Source organism: Nannospalax galili, unplaced genomic scaffold, assembly GCF_000622305.1.
Source record: "Nannospalax galili isolate Female #2095 unplaced genomic scaffold, S.galili_v1.0 scaffold895, whole genome shotgun sequence".
In the NCBI taxonomy this organism is placed as follows: Eukaryota; Metazoa; Chordata; class Mammalia; order Rodentia; family Spalacidae; genus Nannospalax; species Nannospalax galili.
In genome coordinates, this window is record NW_008336435.1 from 1,255,057 (window position 1) to 1,279,965 (window position 24,909).

The 24,909-nt window shown below is 40.2% G+C and overlaps 1 protein-coding gene across 6 annotated transcripts in view; it reads left to right on the forward strand.

Annotated features, from left to right (window-relative positions):
* Znf385b (zinc finger protein 385B) overlaps window positions 1-24,909 on the forward strand; it is a 495,209-nt gene that overhangs the window by 379,046 nt on the left and 91,254 nt on the right. For 5 of the 6 annotated variants that reach the window (XM_008831168.3, XM_008831167.3, XM_008831171.3 and 2 more), the window contains one exon: window positions 13,934-14,076. The exons of the other annotated variant lie outside the window; for it this stretch is intronic. In XM_008831168.3, coding sequence (XP_008829390.1) covers window positions 13,934-14,076 — 143 coding nt within the window. The remainder of the gene's footprint in view (window positions 1-13,933; window positions 14,077-24,909) is intronic. 6 annotated transcript variants of the gene reach the window in all.

A 24,909-nucleotide genomic window follows, 5' to 3' on the forward strand; every position in this document is an offset into this window, starting at 1 on the left:
AGGGAGGGAGGAAGAAAAAAACACCAGGCATTGTCGCTTGCCCTTGGAATCCCAGGGCTGGGGAGGCAGAGGCATGCAAATCCCTGGGTCACTGTGACCAGTCAGCCTAGCCTACTTAGTGAGTTCCAGGCCAGTAAGAGATCCTATCTCAGAAAACAAAATGAATAAGAAGTAAAAGGTGAATCAGGTGTCTGTGGAACCACACCCAAGGTTGTCCTCTGGCTTTCACATACATGTGCACACATATGTACCTACACACACATAAACACATACACATGAAGAGGAAGATGAAGAAGAAGAGGAGGGGGGAGGGGGAGGGGGAGGAAGAGGGAGAAAAGAAATCCCACAAAATAAATCTAAAACAAAGCCAGTATAATGGTACAAGAGTAAACATGATGAACAGGGCAGGGACATCATTTATGATGAATCACTTCCAATGCAGACACTCCTGGGTATTCATGCATGGCCTTATCTGATGCTATTTTGCATATCACTTGTGGCCCAGGCATTGCTGCATGACTGAAACAAGTGGAATCAATTGCAAGGATGTCAGAGTATTGGCAGAATTCCAAGAAGTCAGGCCAGGCATTAGCCCAGTCTGCTGAACATCCACTAAAGCTCCTTTGGAGTGTAAGCACCCCCTGGGTCACCGGACACTCCATGTTTCTCAGGATGAGGGTGATAACACAGTGTCTGTAGATGCCCAGCTTCTATGTTTGGGATAATGAGATGCTCTGCCTTACTAGGCTGCTCCTGCTTCTGACTTGTATAATTTTTGCTTTGTTCTGGTGTTTGCTGGAGAAGAAAAAGATGAAAAGTGAGGGGACATTTTGGGAGATATTAGAAAATTCTAACTAGGAATTGATGGTGAATCCAGTCCACTTTGCAAAAACCAAGGCAAACTCACCCCCTACCCTCTCTGACCTCTCCCAAAACTCCCTCTCTCATTTTCTGGTCTCAGCCCTAATATAACCTCATTACCCACATCTGCTCACCCGTCTCTGGCCTGGCAGGGTCAGACACCCCACATCAGGTTTCCTGAGGACAGAGTGGTGATTCTCATGTTGCTTATACAGTGACCCAGGCTGTCAGCCATGAGTCACCTCTGCACCTGGGTGAAAATGGTGTCCTTGATAGTGGAGGACCAAGAGCACCCTTTTTGATGATGGCTGCCATAATCTTAACAATTTGTTGCCTCTTCTTCTGAATGCCCTGCAGCATATTATAATTATGATTACCGTGGAGATGCGCAATTCACAAAGGGTTATGGCAGTTTTTACTATTTCTATCTGTTATTCTAAAGTTGTATTTTCTGTGACCCTGTTGCTTTTGGGGAGACAGCAGTTTCTGAATAGCTTGAATGTGTTTTGTTAATATTTAAATCTAGGAAACCTTTTTCCTCTTTATTAAGGTAGGAGTAGAGGACTCAAGCAGAGCAAATATTAACTCTGTTTCCCTAAATGTGCAAGCTTGGGGCTGGATATCTTTTTAAGAGGATAATTTATGTAGACCATTACCCTCCCTCCTGCTTTGAGTTCTTAAATGTAAATAGCCTAAATATTGAATGCAGGAACTGAAATTCTTTCTCACTAGGGGATGAAGCATTTTGTGTCCCTTGTGTCCCAGAGCTAGAATTTATGGCAGCAGCTGGTGCACTGACCACCTGGGTGGCTGTATCCAGCCCTATTCCTCCTGGCCCTTTGTGTGAAGCTGGCCCAAAGAGAGCCAGAGGTCAGAAGGTCCTGCTGCTTTGATCTGCTCCAGTGGAAGGCCAGTTGCCCTTGCTTGAGATAAGGTGTCTTTTCAGAAAGTGTTTGCATTGCAGTTCTTATGGTACCTCAATGTAAATCCCACCAACCCAAGTGTCCCCGACTGTGATGCTATTTGAATTAGTTATATTGAGCCAAGGTGTGCAGTTAAAAGATAGACTTTAATGGACTCCGTTGCTTTCTCCTTTTCCCATTGGGAAAATTAAAAGAATTATTTAAAATGAGGTGTTTCAGCCAATCTTCTGCTGTTCTTTAAACTGGAAAGAAATATTACTCATTGACCACACCAGCTTTTCTTTCATTGAATTTCTTTCTTCCATTATTTATGTGACAAAACATTGACATTCAAATCTCCCTTTAAAGAATGATTATTTATCTACTGAATTTTAAAGTTAGGAAGCAAAACAGATCAGATACTAAACCTACTTAAATTATTAAAGATAATAAAGCCTGCTGTGGTCGTGCATATTTGAAAACCCAGTACTTGAGAGGTAGAGGCAAGAGGAACAAGAGTTCAAGGTCAACCTCAACTACACCTTGAGGAGTTCAAGTGTTCAAGGCCAACCTGCTACATGAGACCCTCTCACCCTCTCTTCGACCAACACTCCCCAGTCAAAAAAAAGATAATGAGCACAGCATATAATTCTTAAGTATCTTAAATTGTACAACTTAAATATTCAAAGCAATGATACTGCGTGATGGGCTCTAGTTTGTTCACCAGTCAAATGCCATGGTGAAATCTGATTTTACCCAAATAAAATAAAGGGCAGATTTATAAATTTTATCTTTAAAAATGCATGAGACAGTTTCTCTAGGAATATCAGTCACTTGAGAAACATAGTTGTTGCCTTTCTTCTGGAAGTCTGTATTTTTAGGACACTTTCTAAAATAAGTTGTAACACTGTGTTGCCTTTAGTGTCCTAGCAGGCTATACAGGGAGAAGCCAACCATTGCTGTGTTTGTCACAGAAAGGCTTTAGACCTTGTGGAAGACTGGGTGCCAGGCCAGGAATCACTGGCCTAACATAGCTCAGGGACATCTCCCTGAGACTTTTTGCCAGAAAATGTCACCAGGCTTCTATGACCTCTCAGCTCATGTCCAACCTCAGACAATTTTAGTAAAGCCCTGTCTGGAGATAATTCTGGCTTCTCCAAACACTTGGTAATTTAGGAACCAGCACATGACATTCCCTTTTGATAAGTCAGGTATATTAAAATGCTATTTTGAAAACCTTGGGAAAGTATTTGTTAGAAGCTGATTTTCCTTCTTTGAGTTTCCTATCTTCCATGGCTGTGATTCATACTATTGGGTGACAAGCTAAGGAATGAAGCTGGAATAGCTCCAATTCTGTTTTAACCATCTAAATTTACTGAAATTCTGAAATTTTCATATTTTTCAATCCTGCTTTCTAAAAGTATCACAACTACCAAAGTAAGTCGCAGGCATACTACAAAGTAAATAAATCTCACTCATTCTTTCAATAATCAAATGTAAGAAATTCAATGTGTGAGCCAGTTACTCAGGTGGAAATCAATCAGCACCTGGCTGCACATACTGTACTGCCACAGCAGGAGAAAAGCCACCTTCCTGATGAATTCATCCCTGTGTGTAAATGCTCTGCATTATGGCTAAACTCAGACAGCGGCTTCATTGCTGTTTTCTGATGCAGAATTTCGTTACTGCTTGCACACCTCAGTGTGGCACACCGAAGGATTTTTCTGTTAATGCAGCATTCTGCCAGACTCTTGCAGCAGTAGATGCTGTGAGTGCTCTTTGGAGTGAAGCCCCAGCTACCCTAAATGGCTCAGGCCCAGAAGCCAGTGGTTAAGAATATATAGACTCAATTCCATGTACACAGTTATCTCTTCCGTATCATTGAATCCTGTTGGTCTCCTCTCTCCTTCTTAACTAATGCCAGCAAGGAAGCATCAGCAGCACAGAGAACTTTTATCAACTCATAAATCACTTTGAGCAAAGTCAGGCTGGTGATGGGAAAAGAAACTCAAAAAACACTATGCAAACTATAATAACTCGACAGTATTTGAAAATGTCCTTTTTATTGGGAGGATTTTCCTTTTCTCTATGAAAAAGTTTTATTAATAGTATCCATACCTTTTTAAAGATACCTGTCACTGTATGCAGAAAAGTATCCTGTGTACAACTGAATGAATATAAAAAACAACATACCAGGATAACTGACCCTCAGATGAAGAAAAGAGAATGTTCAGCACCTGGGAGCCTTTCCTACCATCTTCCACTCACTCCATCCTCCACCCCCTCTCACCCTTACCTTCTAGCCAGCCATGGTCCCAGCAGCATGGGTGAGTGTGCCTGACTGTGAACTTCGTATGATTGTGTCAGGGTGTGCCTACGCCTTTATTTTAATTCTTTTCCTCAGCATTGCTTCTCAACAGTATGTTTTTCTCAAGCATTGTGTTACTCATTGCTGCATGTAATTTGGTATCATTTTTTTTCACTGCCAGAGGCCATTGTCTAAATATTTTGTTGTGTAAAACACCAAAATGATTTATTCTTTCTCCTGTTAATGGCTTAACTAACTAGTTTCCAGTTTGGGACAGGTATTACTGTGATCATTGTATAGAACACACTGCTTCTATTGGGTATATACTAGGAAGCCAGAATCATAGGGTATGGGTACACTAAGCCTAAATGGATATTGTTAAGTAGTTCTTTCTAAATAGCTGTAACAATGTATGCTTCAGAGTTCTAGCTGCTTACTCAACAGTAGTATCTGTCTTTCTTCATTATAGATATTCTGTGGGAAGATCGTAGCCACCTTGACACAAACTAGAGTCACCTGGGAAGAGGGAACCTCAACTCAGGAATTTCCTCTACCAGATTGGTCTGTGGCTACCTCTGTGAGGCATTTTCTTAATTGTTTTACATTTAATTGACATAGGAGACCCCAGTCCACTATGGGTGGTGCCGTCTTTGGTCAGGTGGGTCTGGGCAATATAAGAAGATAGCTGAGGGTGGGGCAAGTCAGAGGAAGGAAAGTAGTAAGCAACATTCCTTTTTAGTCCCTGTTTTAGATCCAAGTTTTTGCCTTGCGTTCCTGCCTTGGCTACCCTCATTGATGGACTGTGACCTGGGAGTTGTAAGATGCAATAAACCTTTTCCTCCCCAAATTGTGTTTGATCAGAGTTTTTTATCCCAGCAACAGAAACAAAACTAGAACAAGCATCATCTCCTTGTAGTTCTTACTCACACACCCCAATGTCATGTCATGAAATTAACCACCTTCCATAGATTCATTGGTCATTTTAAATATCTACTTTGTGAAATGCCCTTTCAGGGTTCTCCCCATTTTCCTTCTATTTCTATTGTCTTTCTATAGACAAAATACCTAAATATGCACTATCTATACATATATAAGATGTGTGTGTGTGAATATATACATATATATATATATGTCCTTTTCATTTCCTTGATATCTTTTTGCTGTGTCCTATTCATCCTTATTCTTTTTGAAATTTTTATTTATTTTTATGTTATGTGTATGAGTGTTTCGCCTGAATATATATTAAGTGCACCTGGTGCATATAGTGTCCATAGAAACTAGAAGAGGATGTCAGTTCCCCTGGAACTGGAGTTACAGAGGGTTTTTGTCTGCCATGTGGGTGCTGAGAACCAAACTCAGGTTCTTTGCAAGAGCAGCTAGTGCTCTTAACCACTGAATCATCTCTCCAGCCCCTGCATCCTTATTTTTAATAGAATGGATTCAACACTCCTTTCTTTTCCTTCAGCTTCCTGTTTAGGAAATCTTTGGTTTACTCCAAGGTTAGAAAGATACTCTGATTTTTCTCTTTCTTATTTTACTTCTAATCCACAAACCCTAAAAATACCTTGATAGACTAAATTTTTTTTATTTGTTTGACTTTCTCTGTGCTTTTGCAGTTCCCACCACCTTTCTCCCATATCCACCTTACCAAAACACTAACCACTCCTTAAGGTTTACCTTAAGTCACTTCATCTAGCAAAATATTGATGAACTCAAGTTGTAGCCAGATATAATTTCATTCTTTCTTGAACCTCACAAACATTTTGTTGATAGCATGTGACTCCAGCATGTCTTGCCTTTTAAGATAAATGTAATGGATTTAACTAGTCTTTTCCCAAGATCTGGGTTAGTAACCAAGGAACAGAATAATTGTAGCCATAGTAAGCTTATGCTACCCTGGCTATGTCTAAAGCACCCTGGCTGTTCAGCACTTTCCAAAGATTCCAGGACCTGGTTCACTTAAAGTGAGCAAGTGCCCTCCCCCTGAACTACATCCACAGACCTGATGACAGGATCCTTTCACATAACAACTTTCAAGCATCCTGTTTTATGGTGTAATGGCCTGGGCTTTAGAGTCAGAGGAACAAGAGTTTTGGTCCCAGGCAGTAGCCCATACTAAGTAATCTTTATCTCTCTAAGCCTTATCTTTCTCATGTGTAAAATGGAGATATACAAACTTCCTGGGGTGGTATTATAATTTAATAAAACAAGGGATGTAGATCACCTTGTGTAGTACCTAGTACCCAGTAGAATATCAGTACATAGTTACACTGAACATACTGGAAGAAGCATGGAAGAGCAGGAGGTGCTCAGTTAGTGACTGTGCTGGTCAGAGAGAAAGATCGACAGTGTGAGGGGCCACAAAGCTGGGAAATAATAAAGAGAAAACTGAATTGTCACTTCCGTTAATTTCTCTAAATAGATCTTCAGGAGTTCCATAGTTGGCATTGCCCACCCACCATAAATTTTGATGACATGTTAAGTTTTTAATTCAATACTTACTGAAAGAGACATATATAATAATGACATGGGAAGAAATCCCTGTAAAATGTAGAACACATTTCATCTCACTCGGCAAATGTTGCTTCATGTGGACTTTGTGACTCTCATATGCTCTCCTTTCTAAGAGTAAAATGCTTCTTTGTTTCTCTTATGGTACATAAAGAAGAGACACCAAGAAGTCTTGGGATTATAACCTAAAAGGACCTTCAAGATCACATTTTTAAAGGTCAAAGAATAAAGCAATAATTCCAAGTGTCACTTGGCCCTCAAATGAGATTTTATTATGATGGTTATGATGGATTATGACATAATCCATTGACATGATAAGGTACCTTTACAGAGGCAGTTGGCTGAAATAATAGGTTTTTTTTTTTTTATGATCATAGTGGTGAGTCTTTCATGTGTTATTGGTTCCATAGAATGGATGAATATAACTGGTATTTGTTGGAACTCAGAAAACTGTACCCTAAAGTCTAATAGTTTGCAATCCTGAGCACTATGAATTAACAGAAAATTGGAAGGCCTTAGAAACAGAGAATTCATGACTCTGACCTTTTTTCTCCTCCCAACCTTGAGCCAGCTAGTGGTGGATCACCCTCCCTCCCTCCCTCCTCCCCACCACCATTCCCTTCTCTGACTAAGGAAACATCTCCCCATCCTCACCCCCAAAATATTGTCTTAAACTCCCTGCCTCAGAATCTCATAAAACTACTAGGAAAGAATCCGCCAGAGCCAGAGAAGAGACTGAAAGCTGAAGTCACTCCCAGACAGGTGTTTCACTCTTTTTCTGAGGCCAAAGCCCAGACTTTATCTTTATCTGCCTAATAGGGCAATCTCTGCTGGCAGGACGTTCCACCCCTAACCTTTTAGTAACCTGGAACAGAGGAAGGATGTCCCAGGCAATTGTCTGTTCTTTGGGCTCATCCATTTCTCCCAAAGTCATTTGTTCCCTCTAAAATTGTCTAGGCACCCCTTCCCCTGTGAAGTGGATATTTAAACTTCAACCATTGGATCTTTTCTTTGAATTTCATCTTGCAAATGACTCCTAAATTTCTTATATGTTTAAATAAACTTGTTTGTTTTCCCCTGTTAACCTGACACATCAGTTCACTTGGGGGAGAGAGGAAATTTCCTCTTCCCCTTACATATTTCATCATCAGAAGGAAATTTATGGGAGAGGGTTAGTTGTATTCTTATAGGACAGTATATGGACATGTGGAATTTCCATGATAAGGGGAACATGACTGTTCTTTGAGTTAGGGCCTCACACTCACATGTGGGGGGTGTGTGTGTGTGTGTGTGTGTGTGTGTGCATGTGTTTCATTTTATACAGGGAGTTTGGTAAATATATGTGCACTAAGTGGTCTGAAAAGTCTTATCAGGGGGCTGGAGAGATGGCTCAGTGGTTAAGAGCACTGACTGCTCTTGCAGAGGACCCGGGTTTGATTCCCAGCACCCACATGGCGGCCACGAACCATCCTTAACTCCAGTTCTAGGGAAATCCGAAACCCTCTTCTGACATCCACACCGTCACAGGACATGGGTATGCTCACATACATGCAGGCAATACACTCATACACATAAAAAAAAAAGTCATCATCAAATACGATGAAGCCCTGCTTTGACTTCATTCCTCATGGCATGTGCCTGACTCTCTCTTTCCTATGCTTTGAAACATATAGAAGTGTAGTTCATATATATATGTGTGTGTGTATATATATATATATATATATATGTATGTATGTATAAAGATACAATGGTTGTAAGGAAATAGAAAGCAAGAAGGGAGACAGAAAACAGACCTTCTTTAGAGCAAGCAGATTTACTAGAGAATAACCTGAGAGAGCAACACACACACACAGCTGGACAACTGGACTGGAGATGGTGAATACCTTCTCACAACCCCGATCCAGAGAAGAGTGCAATTTCTCTCACAGACTGAAGGTTTTTAATATCTTTCTTCCTTTGAGGAGGGAGAGGGGCTTTGGGGCTGAGGTTGTGTCATTTCAGACAGGTACAGGGTGTGTTTCCCCTTGATGAGGAGGGTCAGTCATGCAGTTTTCTGCCCCAGGGAATGGCCAATGATTGTGTTAAGAGTTCAGGACCATCAGGATAGACTATCCAGACTCAAAAAGTTCTGAATCAGCAGAATTCAGCTTTTACAATTTTTATTAGAATTTTAAAGTAAAAGAAATCCTCAGGGCAGGTGAGCTAGTAATCTTGGCAGCTGCCTTGAGGAGGTGAATGGCAGGTAGAAAGAAAGACAAGAGATCATGTGTGGGAGGGCAGACACGTGGCTGACTGGCAGCCACGGCTGGGAGAAGGAAGCTTTAGAGAAAGTAATACAAGATGCTAGGGATAGCACAAAGCCTTATAGAAAGAATGTTTAGTAAGAAAGACATGAAGAAAAAAAAGGGGAAATTACGCTTCCCTCAATTCATGGCTGTAGCTAGAAGTTCTGCCCCCACTCCCACCCCGTAGGCAGTATTACAGGTAGGAAAAAGTTGCTATGTCATTAATGCACTAGGTATTCCTCTCATAACCCGCCTTCTTGGGGGTGGTCCTATGACCAGATGATTGACCAGTTAAACTTACATAAAATGGAGGCACTTGAGGTATTACAACTGGAATTGTATCAGAGCAGCCAGTTGAGGGTGGGTTCCTGCTTTTCGGGAAGGAAGCCAGAGGGTGGTGACCATGCTAGAAGTATTTAGGACCTAATATTTCTCCATCAGTGATGAAACTCAGTACTTTACGCATGTGAATGAAAATTCCCAGTAAACCTTATGTCTTCAAACTGGACTTTCTTCTGCAAGGCTGATCAACTGATTAGAACTTCAGTTGACTGTGGAGCATATGAAATGCTGCAGGTTCAGGACCTAATTACCATTTACCTTGGGCCATCTTTAGCCCCCTAAATAGTCACTCCTTGACCACCCTTGTTTCTGACTTAACATCCCCTGGCTGACAGATGAAAACCTTTTGGAATGTATTAATTTAGCAGGCTACCAGGTCCCACCAATCAAAAAGATAAGAATGTCATCAGATAGCATCTGAGACCTATAGTAGACTTGCCCACCCCCTTTACCTTGACCTGTCAACTGAACATATCCACGAATATTTTTGAAAAGTGTCTTGATTTATGAGTTTTCTTTGTTTTGTTACTATAAAAACATAATGAAACTGTTGCCAAGCTAGAACAAGGAATTTGGGGTAACTGACTCTTTGTTCCCGGGCCATGGTCACTCATATTTCACTCCAGAAAAAAACTATCTCTTATCCCCTTTGAGATGAGAATTATGCTTTTGTATCAACGTATGCTACCCTATAAAGGTTAGTAATTAAATAATTTTAAGTGCCAGGGCTGAAGAGATGGCTTAATAGGTAAGACTGCTTGCTGTGTGAACATAAGGACCTGAGTTTGGATCCTAGCACCCATCAAAAAGCTGGGCAGGTATGTGCCTATAACCCCAACAATGGAGGGCAAAAGAGATCCGAGGCACGCTGGACCTTCTGGCTGCTCATCATAGATCCAGGTTCAGTGACAAGCCCTGTCGTCTCAGAGTAATGAGTCAGAGAGGGGTAAACCAGAACACTGGTTATCTTCTCTGGACTGTGCACACATTCGAACACACAAGTGAGTATACACCAGACTCACACATACAGACCCAAGAATGATGAAAAAAAGAGTCATAAAAATACTAAATAGTTGTATAAAAGTCAAAAGTTGATGACACTTTCCTGGGACACCCACGCTCACCTTTGTCTTGGTCACCTTTTGTCTGTCTTCCTCTTCACACCAGTATTTAAATATAAATGTATATAGTCTTTTTTCCTTAACAAGTGGCAATTACTTAGTAAATCCCTTCTTTCCTTAATCTCAAACTTTGCTTTAAAAAAAAAGTCAAATCTTAGTCCTGTTCTATGAGAACAATGGTCAAGAGGCACTTTTGCATGGAAATCCTCACTTAGTTTTTCAACTTTTTTTTTCTTAAATCTGTCTTTGATGTTCAGAGAAATTGATCCTTTTCTTGCAAGACACAATGCATTTTTCCCAAATTTTTGCTTGCAACTCCCAATTGACTTTCAGGCACCCAGAGGTGCAAAAATCTAGAATAAGGTGACAGGGATCAATGCATAAAATAACTTGGAAAAAAAAAGCACTTTATCCTCCTTTATTTCCATTTGCAAAAGGCTCCTTTGAAGCATTCAGTCTTGTTGGAGTGGTACATAAAAAGAAAAACAGCGAGGTTGAGGTGAGGGAATTGAAGAAAGCATAGTTTATTCAGAGGAACCAACAGTACTTTAAAACAATCTGTGTTTAACATGCCAAATTGTCTGTCATTAAAATGCTAATGAAATGGTAAACAGCTGCTAAGTTTTTATGCTAATGAATGGTGTCAGCTAAGTAGTTCTCAAGCCTGGTCTCTATTAGCATAGAGATTTGATTGGGTAAGGAGGATTGCAGTGCATTCTGACCTTTGTTGATGGAGCAATCTGTTGGTTCCCTGTTGCATTTTATTTGAGTTTGTTAGTACAAAGTGACTCTTCCCAGGCCCTGGGGGGCCCTGTGTTACACGCTATCATCACAGCCACCATAGAGGGACTTAGAGAAGGAACTTTGCTTCCTTTTAAGACCTACAACTGCAAAACACTTATAAATTTGTTTGCCTGGCAGCTTAGGTTGATTTTGCATACTTATTCTTTGTACTTTAGAAATTTAATAATTATTGTAATGATAAATTACAGCAGACTACTGATCTAATACAAGAGCTATCTCTAGAATTTAGCTATGACTTTAAAGTGAAGGTGTTAAAATAAGTACTTTAAAATGTGTTTCTGAGACTTTTAATGCGTGGATGTAATACATCATCTTGGATCTGCAAGCATAGAAGTTAGCAATGACTGTAGCATTTACCTAATGAGGAGAGTAATAATTAATTAAATGCCAGTCCTATATGCATGCCAGGCAGAACCAGAATATTTAATTGGGCATTAGAGAAAAAAAATCATCGTTCCAGCTACACGCTTGACTCTTCTTTCTGCTGAATCCTAGTTTATTTCCTAATGGATGTAGCTGACCTGAAGAGCCATTAGAGGGGAATCTTTCAGGTACCCTTTTCTTTCTTTAATTCTTTTTTCTTTCTTTCTTTCTTTCTTTCTTTCTTTCTTTCTTTCTTTCTTTCTATCAATGTAAATGAGCTATGACACTCATTAACACTATTGTCAGTACTATCCAGGTTTATTTAGGAAATTCATTACTAAAACAAGTATTGAGATAGCAATTTCTGTTTGTTGGTTTGTTTAAATTTTTTTTCCTTGTTTTTTTTTTTTTTTTGTTGGAGATAGGGTCTGGGCCCTGTAGCCCCAGCTGGCCCAGAACTCACAGAGATTCATCTGCCTCTGCCTCCCAAATGCTGGGATTAAAGGCATGTGCCACACCCAGTAAGACAGGAATTTTAGTGATTCTGGACTCTGTGTAAGAGGTTGGTGGCATTTTAATAACTAGAGCATTTCTCATTCTATTCATTTCCCACTGAAGCAAGTAAGGGATTTTAGTTTAGGCATGATTTATTGTATGATCCTATATAGGCAGGCTAGGAGAAACTGGTGCCCTCATATGCTGCTGGTGGTGATGTGAGAGGATTCAGTCCCCTTGGAAAATAGTCTGGTAGTCCCTGAGAAGATGGAACCATCTGACCAATGATTAGCAAACTTCTACTTCTGAGAGAACTGAAAGCATATGTCCACAGAACAACGTATAAAGGGATCTCCATAGCAGCAGTGTTCGGAGTACTCAAAAAGTAGGAATAATCCAATTGCCCAAAAACTGATATGTGAATATGCAAAATGTGGGACATTAACTCAATAGACTATTATTCAGTCTTGAAAATGCACAATATTCTGATGCAAGCTATCACATGACGAAGCCTTGAATGGAAGCATTAAGCCAGACAGATGACGGCAGTTACAAAAGACTACATGTTACACGATTGCATTTAAATGTGTCCAGATACATAAATCTACATAGAGAAATAGAATAATGGTTGTTGGGCCCAGAACTGCTGGGAAGGGACTGCTCATAAGAGCAAAGTTTCTTTTAAGAAGTCATGAAAATGTCCTACAATTAAGTGAAGTTGTCCTTATTGTAAACTCTGTGAATACACTAAAAACTATTGAATTGCACAATTAACAAAGGTGAATTATCTAATGTGTGAATTATATCTTAATAAAGCTATGTGAGTGCTGGGTGCCCCTATAGAGGGGCAACCTGTGTTTGATCCCCAGTACCCACATAGAAAGCCAGCCATGGTGATGAGCTCTTGTAATCCCAGCTCAGGGGAGGCAGAGACAGCAGGAGCCCAGGGCTGCTAGCCAGCCAGCTTACCTGGAAAGTCCCAGATCCCAGTGAAAGACCTTGTCTCAGAAAACAAGGCAGTGGGCTCAAGTTGTTATTGACTTTTGGTCTCCATGTGTTTGTGCACACATGTGTATGCATACCTGCACAAATGTGTATGCTTACACATACACAAAGCATGCCAGAAGCCTGGCTTTTAGAGAGCCACCTGACTATCAGATGTGTCTACACTCATGATGCCGACATCATTCTAAACTACCTGTTCTGTGTTAAAACAGACAGCAAAAGAGGGGACAGCTAGTATAACTTTTCAGAGGGACGGTTGCTCAAATACTACAAAGTTCATTAGGAAAAAAAGTTCAAGACAAAATGATGAATTTCTATTCCAACAACTCCCTGTCTGCAGCCAGGCCATCATCAACCTTCTTGATATTCTCTAACCATTTTGATGTCTAGGCATCCTTTTTCCCAAAGAAAGGGCAACTTTCTGTTCATATTTTAAGACAACAAATTGAGTCATAATTATCTTAGGAGCAGACAGTAACTTCCAAAGTCCAAGTTTTCTTCCTCTTGTAAAAACCCTGTAATCATCTCTGATTTGCATAGAACATGGTGCTAGCCATTTACTCTGAATAGTAAAGAGCATCTGCCAGAGCTCCCTCCTCTCTTCTCCAGCAGTTTGTAGGTTTTGGGGTCCTCCAAGTTGCCATTGGATACCAGGACATTCCCACTGTGCCCTACCTGGCTGTGGAACCCAGGGACAGTGTGTGTCAGCTGAGCAGCCCTTAGCCCTTGCACAGAGCAGTATTCTGCACATGTCTCAGACCACAAGGAAGAAAGTCCTTTTCACTATATTTGCCACTCCTGTGCCAGGTGCTTGCTTCTGTGACTTTCCTGCTTGCAGGTTGCCCCTCAGCTGTTGGTCTCCTGTTCACACTGCAGGTTTGGGAGGGAGGTGGACGTGAACGAGAGATTGAATTGGTTTTGTTTTGTTCTTGGCAGGCAGTGCATGCCACACCACTACCCTTCCTGCTCTTGTGCGCACACCTACCCTGATGATGCAGCCTTCACTGGATATCAAACCATTTATGTCTTTTCCAGTGGACAGTAGTTCTGCTGTTGGGCTCTTTCCAAATTTTAACACAGTGAGTAAATGTGTTTTTATTTTATTTATGTTTCCTCAATCTCTTATTTTTTTTCACTACATTTGCAAATAGGCAATGGATGGAGTTTGTTTCCAACCTGTGTGGTTTTAGGTCATCTACTGGTTCTAGCACTCAGTATGTTGTGGGAAACAATGCCTCCCCCATGGAATTCAGTCCAAACAATAGTCAGCAAGTGGATTTTACAAATGTCTCCACAGATCACTTTCCACCTGTTACATTATCCAGTTTTGATAGACCTCCCAGGGTCTGTGGGACCTGGGTTATTCTGGGGTGCTGTATGGACATGCTCAAAGACTACAATTTAGAGACATCAAGCCACTTTGATTTTTCCATACTATTAAAAAGAAAAAAAAAGTGACTATAGGCTTTATCTATCTTGGGTGCCTTTTTATTTGGGAGATGTTTTACATAAAGTGTGAGTTTTATACAAACAAATTTTATTGGGGGCTTTTGTGAGTTGTGTGACTCTGTCTCAATAAAAAGAAAAATCCTCATTTTAAGTCTGCACATTATTTATCTGCATGACATGTAGCTGTTCCCTTTTAAACACATATGATATATATTAACGAATTTCCCACTATAACGAACATTCCTCATTCACTTTTATTTGAATGATGGACAAATTTGTAGGCATGCCAAGTAGAATCTGGCATCTTTCAAAAGCAGGATTCCGCATATCATCAGTCTGGCCGGTTTGGAACTTTCCAATAGGAGAAAGGTTGAACAGTTGAGGGGATGGCATGGATTATGTCTGCTCGGTAGATACATGCACTCAGTGGGGGCAGGGTGGTGTCAGTAAATGGGAGCATTGTAAGATGCTCCCATGATCAAAAGAAAGAATTGCCTTATCAACACCACCAGATAGGGCGCATTGGAAGCTTTGCCAAATGCCCCCCTCTGCCCCCCTTTGCAAACTTATCTTCTGTACAAAGTGAAAGCAGCAAGAATGGTTTTCCTCAAGGGATGTGCATAAAATCTGCTGACAGTCTTCTGTCGGGGGCTAGTACTGAAGGTAATTGGGGGCAGAGGTTCAGCTTTTTGAAGGCGTTGTTATTGATTTGGTGAGTAAACAGTTGAATGTTTTTATTTTCTTTGGGTTTTTGGGTGACAAGTCAAACAGGCTTTGTTGTTTGGTCTGGCCTTTGTTTTAAGGAATGAAAAGCAAGCATGGTTTCTAGTCTAGTGAACCATTGCAGTAAGATAAAATCATGCCTGTCTTGGCCACGTGAATACATCAACAATGAGAGTGCCCCTCCCAAAACACCTCCTCATTGAATTTCAGAGAATCAAGCCTCCCATGGAATCTGTGATCATTCCAAACATAACATTCAGCTGTACATGGAATGTTTCCTAGGTATTTGTGTTTTGATCACCGTGTCTGTAGACCCTAACTTAATCAAGGTGCTGTCCAGAAGCAGCCCGAGTGGCAGAGCAGGCATAGTGGCTCCTCCTGGTGTTCTCTCTGTGTTTTTAATTTTTAATGCAAGTCATACATGACCATCAGCACCAGTAACAGCATGTTTCTAAAATTTTCCCACAAGGAGTTATATCAGTTTTGCAAGTATGCTCTGCTTCAAATATAACATTAGCATTCACAGGCAAATGAAAAGTTCATTCTCTGCCTCTGACCACACTGTGCTCCTTTCGCTAGAGGTAAGTGAGCCAGCCAGCCGCCAGCACATAGTCTTCCAGATCCTTCTTAGAGTATACTAAGCACATGCCTAACAGGTACCCAGTTGCAAATGCCTTTTCACAAACACAGATACTCAGCAGCATTCTGTAGGTCACTATTTTCAATTATCAAAATGTCTTACATGATAATACCTCTTTATTTTTAAAGGCTATTAAGCAAAAATGGAGTGAAGCCTTTCATAAAAGTTTTTTAAAGATAGAAATGAAATTTACACTAGCTTACTAATGTTTTATCAGGTTACAGGTGCACTGACATGCCTCCTTTGTTTATTGTGCATAACAATCTTATGATACATTGCATTTGATAAAAACCAACCAATATTCTGTTTCTAAAGGTTCATTTTTTCTTTTAGAAGAAAATAAGCTTTATATTTTCAAATAATAATGATTAATGAGGTGAAAATATTTCAGAAACTATTTCAAAAAAAGCATGAAATATTGATTCTACTCTTTATTATATCCAAGTGAGTTATTAGAGAGCCCCTTTAGTAGTATATTAAAAATAAGGTTAACCCCACTGGGACCCTCTGTTATAAAGACATTAGTTTAGCTGAGCAAGGTGGTATACCTTGTAATCCCAGCACTAGGGAGGCTGAGGCAGGCAAATCTTCAGTTTAGAGTCAGCCTGGGCTACATAATGGAGCCCTCTCTCAACACACACACACAGACACAGGGAGTAAAGGAAGAAGGGACAAAAGGAGGGAAGGAGAGAGACAGAGACAGAGAGGCAGAGAGACATTCTGAGTTGCAATTTAAATTACTCTCCTTTTTTTTATAGGCTTTTCCATCCCAGTTCCAAATTCGCTTGGTAGATTTCCTAGGAGATTTTAGGAAAGTCATTGTCTACATTGTCCTATATTACTACCAACGACTACGTTAAATCATCATGTACTAGTAATGATTTCTACAGAAGAATTCGGGCCTCCACATTTGAGGAGGCAGTGGTTGTTACCCCCATTGTGCAGAGGAAGTGCTGGGACTTGAATTAGAATCTCTAACTTTGAAACTTGTGTTCTGGCTCTTCACACCCTGACTCTTGAGACCCATGTCACTTCCTCCTCATTCACTGTGAACAAAGCCCAGTCAGAAATCTATTCTTGTCTTTTCTGGATGCTCACTAGACAGTTTTTGACGTAGAAAGAAGAAAAAAAGTTAAATATGAAATATAACTGTCTACAAGCAGGACTTCTGAAGCAGGGTGCATTTGTAAAGTAGCTATGATAGCCTGTTGACAAAGTTTCAAAAGTTATTGTGCTAATAGTATGCTCATTCTTTGACAAAGTGGGTGAATTGTACTATATCACTATTTTTAACCAAAGCTGATTTTATTAAAGATAAGAAACAGGGCCTAATTTAACCAATTTTTTACCTGAAAAATGCTGATACTATGTACTAAGACCACAGATAAAGGCTTTAAAACTCTAAGTTTTGTTGCCTTCTTCAAATTAACTTAAAATGCATGTAATCAGGGGCTGGAGAGATGGTTCAACAGTTAAGAGGACTTGTTGCTCTTGCAAAGACCCAAGTTCTGTTCCCAAAAGCCGCATCAGTTCACAACAGCCTGAACTCCAGCTTCAGAGGAATCTAACACCCTCCTCTGACCTCCACTGGCACTTGCACACACATGCGTTCACATACACACACAGGTATACATGTAAATAAAAATAACACATATCTTTTAAAAATACATATATTTAATGTTTTCTCATCTGTTTATAGTTTATAACAAATAAGTGGAGAAATAAGAATAGAAAAGAAATTCTGTCATATTCCCAAACAAAATAGGTGTCTTGTTCTGTATTAAATTTATACAACACAGAAATCTTTGCTTTATAGCATTCTGTGAGGTTGTCTTGCCTCACGGTCCAAAACTGAGAGAATCTCTTCATGCTTATGCCTGAAAAAGAAGCAGATAATGTGCAATCCCACCCAACAGAGCTCTGAAGAGACAGGATAAGGAAGCTAACCATCAGATGGGTGAGGATGTGGGCCCTGTGCCTGATACCTGACCACAGCCTGGCGACATCAGCTCCCAGTTCAGCAATTGTACTGTATGGAGGACTGGGTTTGAGTCATTTGTACAGAGAAGACTGTGCAAACACAAACATCAATTCTCTTTAAGATTTTGACCTTCATAGCTAAGGCCAAATCAGTTTCTCTGCTTGGCTACACACTAATGCTCACTTCCACCACTGCCCCAGGCCTTCAGTATTTGTCATTCGGGTGCAGCTTAGACATCTCTTCCTTTCCAGGAAGTCTTTTGTCTGCGTTTTCCCATCCCCTGTGCTTCCAAAGTACCCCGCGACTTTAGTTATGGCAATTTCACACCACACCCTAAGCATCTGTCTCCTTTACTGCAAGGACAGATCTTTGAGGACAAGGATTGTATCTTGTTCATCATGGGATATCTGGTATCTGACACAGGGACCCCACAACAATTTTTCAGAGGAAAAAAGGGGAAAAAAAAAAAAACCCAGGGGATAGGGCCCTAATTGTTTGATATATCTACAGTGGCCCTTGTTCTGCATTCAGGTCTTAAGATCATTCAGCTAGAAGGTGGAGTTTTTAGTTACTGAATTGCATTGAAAATATAATACAGAGTACTAGATTTGGGGAAGAAGATAAACAAATAAACACAAATATCTGTACCCCCCCAAGAATCTTCTAAGAAATAGTATAAATATTCTTAAATGAAGCCAGATAATGAAACAAAGAAACATAAGCGAAGTAAAAATAGTTACTGAATGTTACATTGTTGACTAAGTATCAGGACGAAAATATTTGTTGCTACCCTGGAGAGCTGTTTTCCTTATTTTGTTGTTTAGTTTATCAAATGCTCCAGTGTCATTCCTTAATTATTGCATAATTTCAAATGTGTCCCCATTTGAATCATGTCCTAGTTTGCTTTCTGTTGCTATGCTAAAACACTGACCAAAACCAACTTGGGGAGGAAAGGCTTAATTTCAGCTTACAAGTCATAGGTGTTTTCTGAGGGCAGCCAAGGCAGGAACTGAAGCAAAAACCATGACCTGTGTGCTGGCTCGCTCCCACTGATGGCCCAGATACCTTTCTGATACAACCCAGGCCCACCCACCAAGGGGTGGCACCACCTACAGTGGTCTGGGTCCTCCTCCATCAACTAGCAATCAAAAAAATGTCCCACAGACATGGCCACAGGCCAGTCTGAGAGAGGAAGTTCCTTGACTGAGATTCCCTCTTTCCATTTGACTCAACTAAGCAGAGCAAATCAGAATTTCCTATCTTCTCTACTGTGTACCCAGTTTTCATCTTAATTGAAAGACCACCAGGATAATGTTGGGTATTTAGTTCCCCTTCAGAAGAAACTTCTTCAGAGTTGAAATAAATTCCCTAGTCACCAAGATGGATAATATTAATAATTGAAGTGTGTTGTAGGCCTGCATGGAAAGATCATAATGAGAATCCTTACTTTGTGTAATCAGTTTACTCTCATAAAGAATGGGAAGAGAAGGGGTGCCTGGAGAGATGGCCCAGCAATTAACAGCATTTGCTGTTCTTGCAAAGGACCTGAGTTCAGATCCCAGCACCTACATGGCACCTAACAACCATCTGTGACTCCAGTTCCAGGAGATTCGATGCCTTCTTCTGGCCTCCACAAGCATTACGTGCTCATGGTGCACTTGCATAAATGCAGGCAAAACACTCATACACATAAAATATAAATAAATAATTTTCAAAAATTTTAATGGGGAGTGGAGAGAGCTAGGGAGACAGCTCAGTCACTAAAGTACTTGCTACATGCAAGTATGAGGACCTGAGCTCGAATTCCCAACACTCAAGGAAAAAGCAAGACAGGTTCACCAGTGTAATGTCTATAATGCATGCCAGCACTGGGGAAGAGGAAACAAGTGGATCCCTGAACTCTGACCAGCCAGACACGCTTAATAAATGAGCTCCAGGTTCAGTGAAGTCTGTGTCTCAAAAGATAAATGAAGGATGATTGAGAAGACAGGCTTCTATATTTACATGCACATACATACATGTACATACATACCTAAAAACCTATAAAAATAAGTAAATAGTTCATTTAGAAAGCACACTCATACTTTTACCATTACAAGCTAAATGTTTATATCCATCTAAAAGTCATATGTTAAAGCCTGACCCCCACCTTACCCCAAATGATGCAGCATTTAAAGATGAGGGCCTTCCTGTGGAAGGAAATCAGGGTTAGATAAGGTGATGAGGGTTGGGCCTTCATGGTGGCTGTTGTGTCTTTATAAGAGACATCAAGAAATTCTCCTGCTCTCTCTGTCATGTGAGGACCCAGTGACATGAGTCAGGAAGACCCATGCTAGCCAGAAACTAGAACTTGGCCATGTACACACCCTAATCTCTGACTTTTAGCCTCCAGGAGAGTAAAAAATAGTTTTGTTGTTCAAGCCACACAGTCAATGGTATTTTGCTATGGCAGCTCAAACATATAAGAAACATTCCCAGCTTACATGGCATACATGTTTGGTAAGTAAAGCCCCTTCCTAGAAGCCCCATTCTGCACACAGGCAAAGATGTGTTTGCATATCTCTCCAGAGCTCCAGCCATAATCAAGAGCTGCCTCAAGACCATAATCACCCTTCAGTTTCTCTGTGGATTGGCAGGTGTTTTATGAGCCTATTTATTTGAAATTCTTTGCAAGTCGTGCTATGTTTCTGCAACTACTCTAGGAAAACGCACACACAGGCTGAGGACTATGCTGTTTTATTGCAAGAGACTCAATAACCTCATTTTGGGGAAAAAAATGATTTGATCTTACTACCTTGAAATTATTTTTGCCTGGCACATAATTGAATGTGTGGAATAGAATAAAGATGATTTCTAAGTATATAGTCCCATGCCACTGTGTGTGTGTCTTTGAGTCATGCCTGACAAGCTGCACTCCCTGAAGCTATCACCATTTATGTTATTCTAGGTCCTCTCACTGTCTCAATCATCAACAGACACTGAAAGTTTTTCTTTCTTTCAGTAGAAATAATGCATTTATCAACGGGTACTGAAGGAAAGCAATTAGAAATTAAAATCACATTTACTTTGCTGTTAGTTTATGCCCTCTTGCTCATGAGGTGTCACTGAAGGGAACTTGAACTTATCTGGGGTAACTTACCTTTTCACTTGCCTTTAATACCTTCATTTACTGAATAAAATACTTAGACATTCGAGGAAGTGCATATTTCTATTTTTCTCTTGTAAAATGGAATGCATCTTGTAATGCAACCCAAATGTGAATATTTGTTCTTGGGTCTGGTCTTCTTTTTCACTCAAATAGTGTTTGTTGCCATTAAAAAGTTATATTCGGTATCAGTTAGATCCTGGTGTGTTTGCTGTCTCTACTGATGTATTTATCCCAGCCAAAGAAAAAAGAAAACATGGTTGAAGTTTTATTTTTCACAATAGCTTTAAAATATATTTAAGGGCCATCTTTTATATGTTCTAAAGAAATGTGTAATATTAAGAGATGCTAAGATAGCATCATCCATGTTATTCAAATTCACTTGAAAGAAGTAGAAATTGTTGTTCACCATTGGGCTTAGAACATTCATCAGCAATACATTCCAGATCATTAGAAAAAAAATATGGTTATAGAAAACCTTTAAAATATGATATAAAGATTTTGTAGAAATACTTAGCCACAGGTTTCTATATCTAGAAAATATTGCATCCCTATTAAATTTGACATAGAAAAAACACAACTCAGTGACCATATTCATACTGTTTCCCTGTCTACTTCAAAGCACAAAGATGTCCTTTTAAAATGTAACTTATAGGCTAGGCATGGTGGCACAGAACTTTAATCCTAGCACTCAGGAGGCAGAGGCAGGCATATTACCAGGCCAGCTGGGGCCACATAGTGAGACCCTGTCCCAACTCCACCCCCATGTCCCAAAATATAACTCATATCCCTTTCTTTATTCAGAAGCTTCAAAAGTTCTAGAACCAGGGCTGGAGAGATGGCTCAGTGGTTGAGAGCACTGATTGCTCTTGCGGAGGACCCGGGTTTGATTCCCAGCACCCACATGGTAGCTACAAACTGTCCTTAACTCCAGTTCCAGGGAAATCTGAAGCCCTCTTCTGTCTGCAGCATTGAGCAACACAGGTGCACTCACATACATGCAGGCAATACACTCATACACATAAAATAAAAATAGTAATTTTTTAAAAGTTCTAGAACCAAAGACTTTGTATTCAAATCTCCTTTATCTCTGTATACTCTTGAGCCTTTACTGGAATACACAGATATTATTTATGTGCTCTGTATGTAAATAAAATGTTTGTATGACATGTGATCATGTTTCTTCTCTCTACCTAATAAATTGCATAAGGCATTCATTCGTAAGTATTTCCTGTATGTCTGGTGTTCTGAACATTGTGCTAAGAAGAGGTTAAATTGACAAATAGGCAAAAATTGCTCACTGACAGCAATTGGTCATAAAATCATAGAGGATTCTGCTCATATCTCATCAATTCAGTTGTTAAAACTCTTAAGAAACATCAGCTAAGGAGCTGAAGAGGTGGCTCAGCAGTTAAGAGCACTGGCTGCTCTTGCAGAGGACCTGGGTTTGATTCCCAGCACCCACATGGCAGATAACAACTGCCCTTAACTCCAGTTCCAGGGGATCCCATGCCCTCTTCTGACCTCCGCAGGCATTGCACGACATGGGTGCATCTACCTACATGCAAGCAATATACTTATACACATAAAATAAAAATAATAAATAAAATATGTTTAAAAAGAAAGAAACATCAGATAAGTCTTTAATGGTCCTTTATTAGGTAAAGGACCACACAATTCAGGAGCCTGGGAAGAGACCTCTGCAGCCCCATCATGCTGTGTCCTCCTGTGTGCCCCTTTCATTATCCAGGTATCAGTCTCACGTGGTTCCAAGGCTTCATCTTCAGTACTAGGGTTTCAAGGATTATGTGTACTTGGAGGGCTCATTAGATTTTCTGGCAGGATAGGTCCTTGGCATTGGCACTGCCCCAGGTCAGCATTTTTCTAGAGTATAGTCTACTTAAAAATAGCACTTGGGAGGCAGAGGCAGGCGGATCTCTGTGAGTTCAAGTCCAGCCTGGTCTACATAGTGAGTTCCAGGACAGCTGGGGCTACAGGGAGACCCTGTCTCAAAAAGACCAAAAAAAAAAAAAAAAAGCTGTCTAGGGACTAGAGAGTTGTCTCAGCAGTTTAAGAGCACTGACTGCTTTTGCAGAAGACCTGGGTTAGATTCCCAGCACCCACATGGAGGCTACAAACCGCCCTTAACTCCATTTCCAGAGGAATCTGAAGCCCTCTTCTGACCTCCACAGCATTGCACCACATGGGTGCACTCACATACATGCAGGCAATACACTTGTACACATAAAATAAAAAATAATAAATAAAATATGGAAGTATAAAAATTAACGTCATGTTAATTAGTAGAGGTGATAAACATTACTATTGAAATCTACCTGATGAGTTTATAGACATACACAGGTGCCAAGGATCTGAGTGCAACTGACTATGACTAGTAATAATCAGATACAAACAGATGAGAGACGCATGCGCCAACACCTCAGTGTTAGTAGCAAAAACAATGAGTCTTTCTGTAAGAAATTATATTTTCAAATGAAATGAAGATCTTTTTTAAAGGTTAAAAACTCATTCAGTTTTATGTCTTACAGGTCTTATACTGAGTTCAATATTGTATAATTGTATTAATTCAACAGTGAGCCTAAACATATTATAGCCACTTTTGAAAGAGATGTTTCTTTGCTCTGTAAACTGTTATTGAGTATGTTAAAGCTATAATGAAATGCTTCTTCTAATCATTTAATTCTTATGTTCTCCTTCTGAATTGTCTATAGCAGGCCCTCTTCTTACAAAATTCTATCTTATTCTTAACTAATATTCTCAACATTCTTAACTTTCCAGTTAAGAAAAGAAGAAACCTCCAACTTTGTTCTTAAAAAAATACATCTTTATTAATTCTTTAAGAATTTCATACTATGTGCTTCAGTCATATTCACCCCCCAGCCTCTTCCCCTAACTCCTCCAAGATCCACTCTCCACCTCCTTATCCCCCCACGACTTTATGTCTTCTTTTTTAAATTTGTTTTTTAAAAAATAACCAGTTGAGTCTAATCTGTGCTGCCCATATACTTCCAGGTGGGAGGAGGGGGTATCCACTAGAGCATGGTCATCCTACCAGGAGCCACACCATTAAAGAAAACTGACTTTCTTTTCCCCAGAAACTATCAACTAACGTCCATAGCTCCTCTGTTAGGGGTAGGGCCTCATGAATCCGTTCCCACTCCATGCTGGAATGTTGATTGGCTTGATCCTGTGCAGGTCTTGCACAGGCAACCACAGCTGCTCTGAATTCATGAGTGCAGTGGTCAAGACCAGAAGGCAATGTTTCACTCCAGTCTTCCCTGACCTCTAGCTCTTACAATTGTACTACCTCCTTGTAGTGGTTTGAATGAGAATGTCCCCCACAGGCTCCATGTGTTTGGACATTTTGTCCCCAGTTGGTGGCCCTGTTTTGTGAGGTTTTAGAAGGTGTGGCTTTGTTGAAGGATGTACATTACTAGGGACTGGCTTTGAGAGTTCTTAGCCTTGGAGGATTTTCATTCTGATGCCTGCTTAAACATATGCATTCTTAGCTTTCTGCTCCTGTTCTAGCCACTTCACCATGCCTCCCCATCATGATGAACTCCGACCCCTCTGGAACCTGGAACCATAAGCACAAATAAACTCTACTTTCTATAAGTTCCCCCGGTCATGGTGTTTTATCACAGCAACAGAAAATTAAGTAATACACTCCTCTTCTGCAATGGTCCCTGAGCCTTGTGGGGATGGTGGTGGTGGTGGTGGTGGTGATGGTGGTGGTGATATAAATGTTGCATTTGTAGTTTAGTACTCCATGGTCACTTATTCTCTGCACTTTGATAAGCTGTGAGTTTCTGTATTAACCATGTTCTACTTCACAAAGAAATTTCCCTGATAAGGAATGAGAGCTGCACTAATCTATGGGTATTGAAATATTAATTTAGAAGGCAATTTGATACTATCTCCATTTAGCAAAATAATAGCAGTAGGTTCACCCC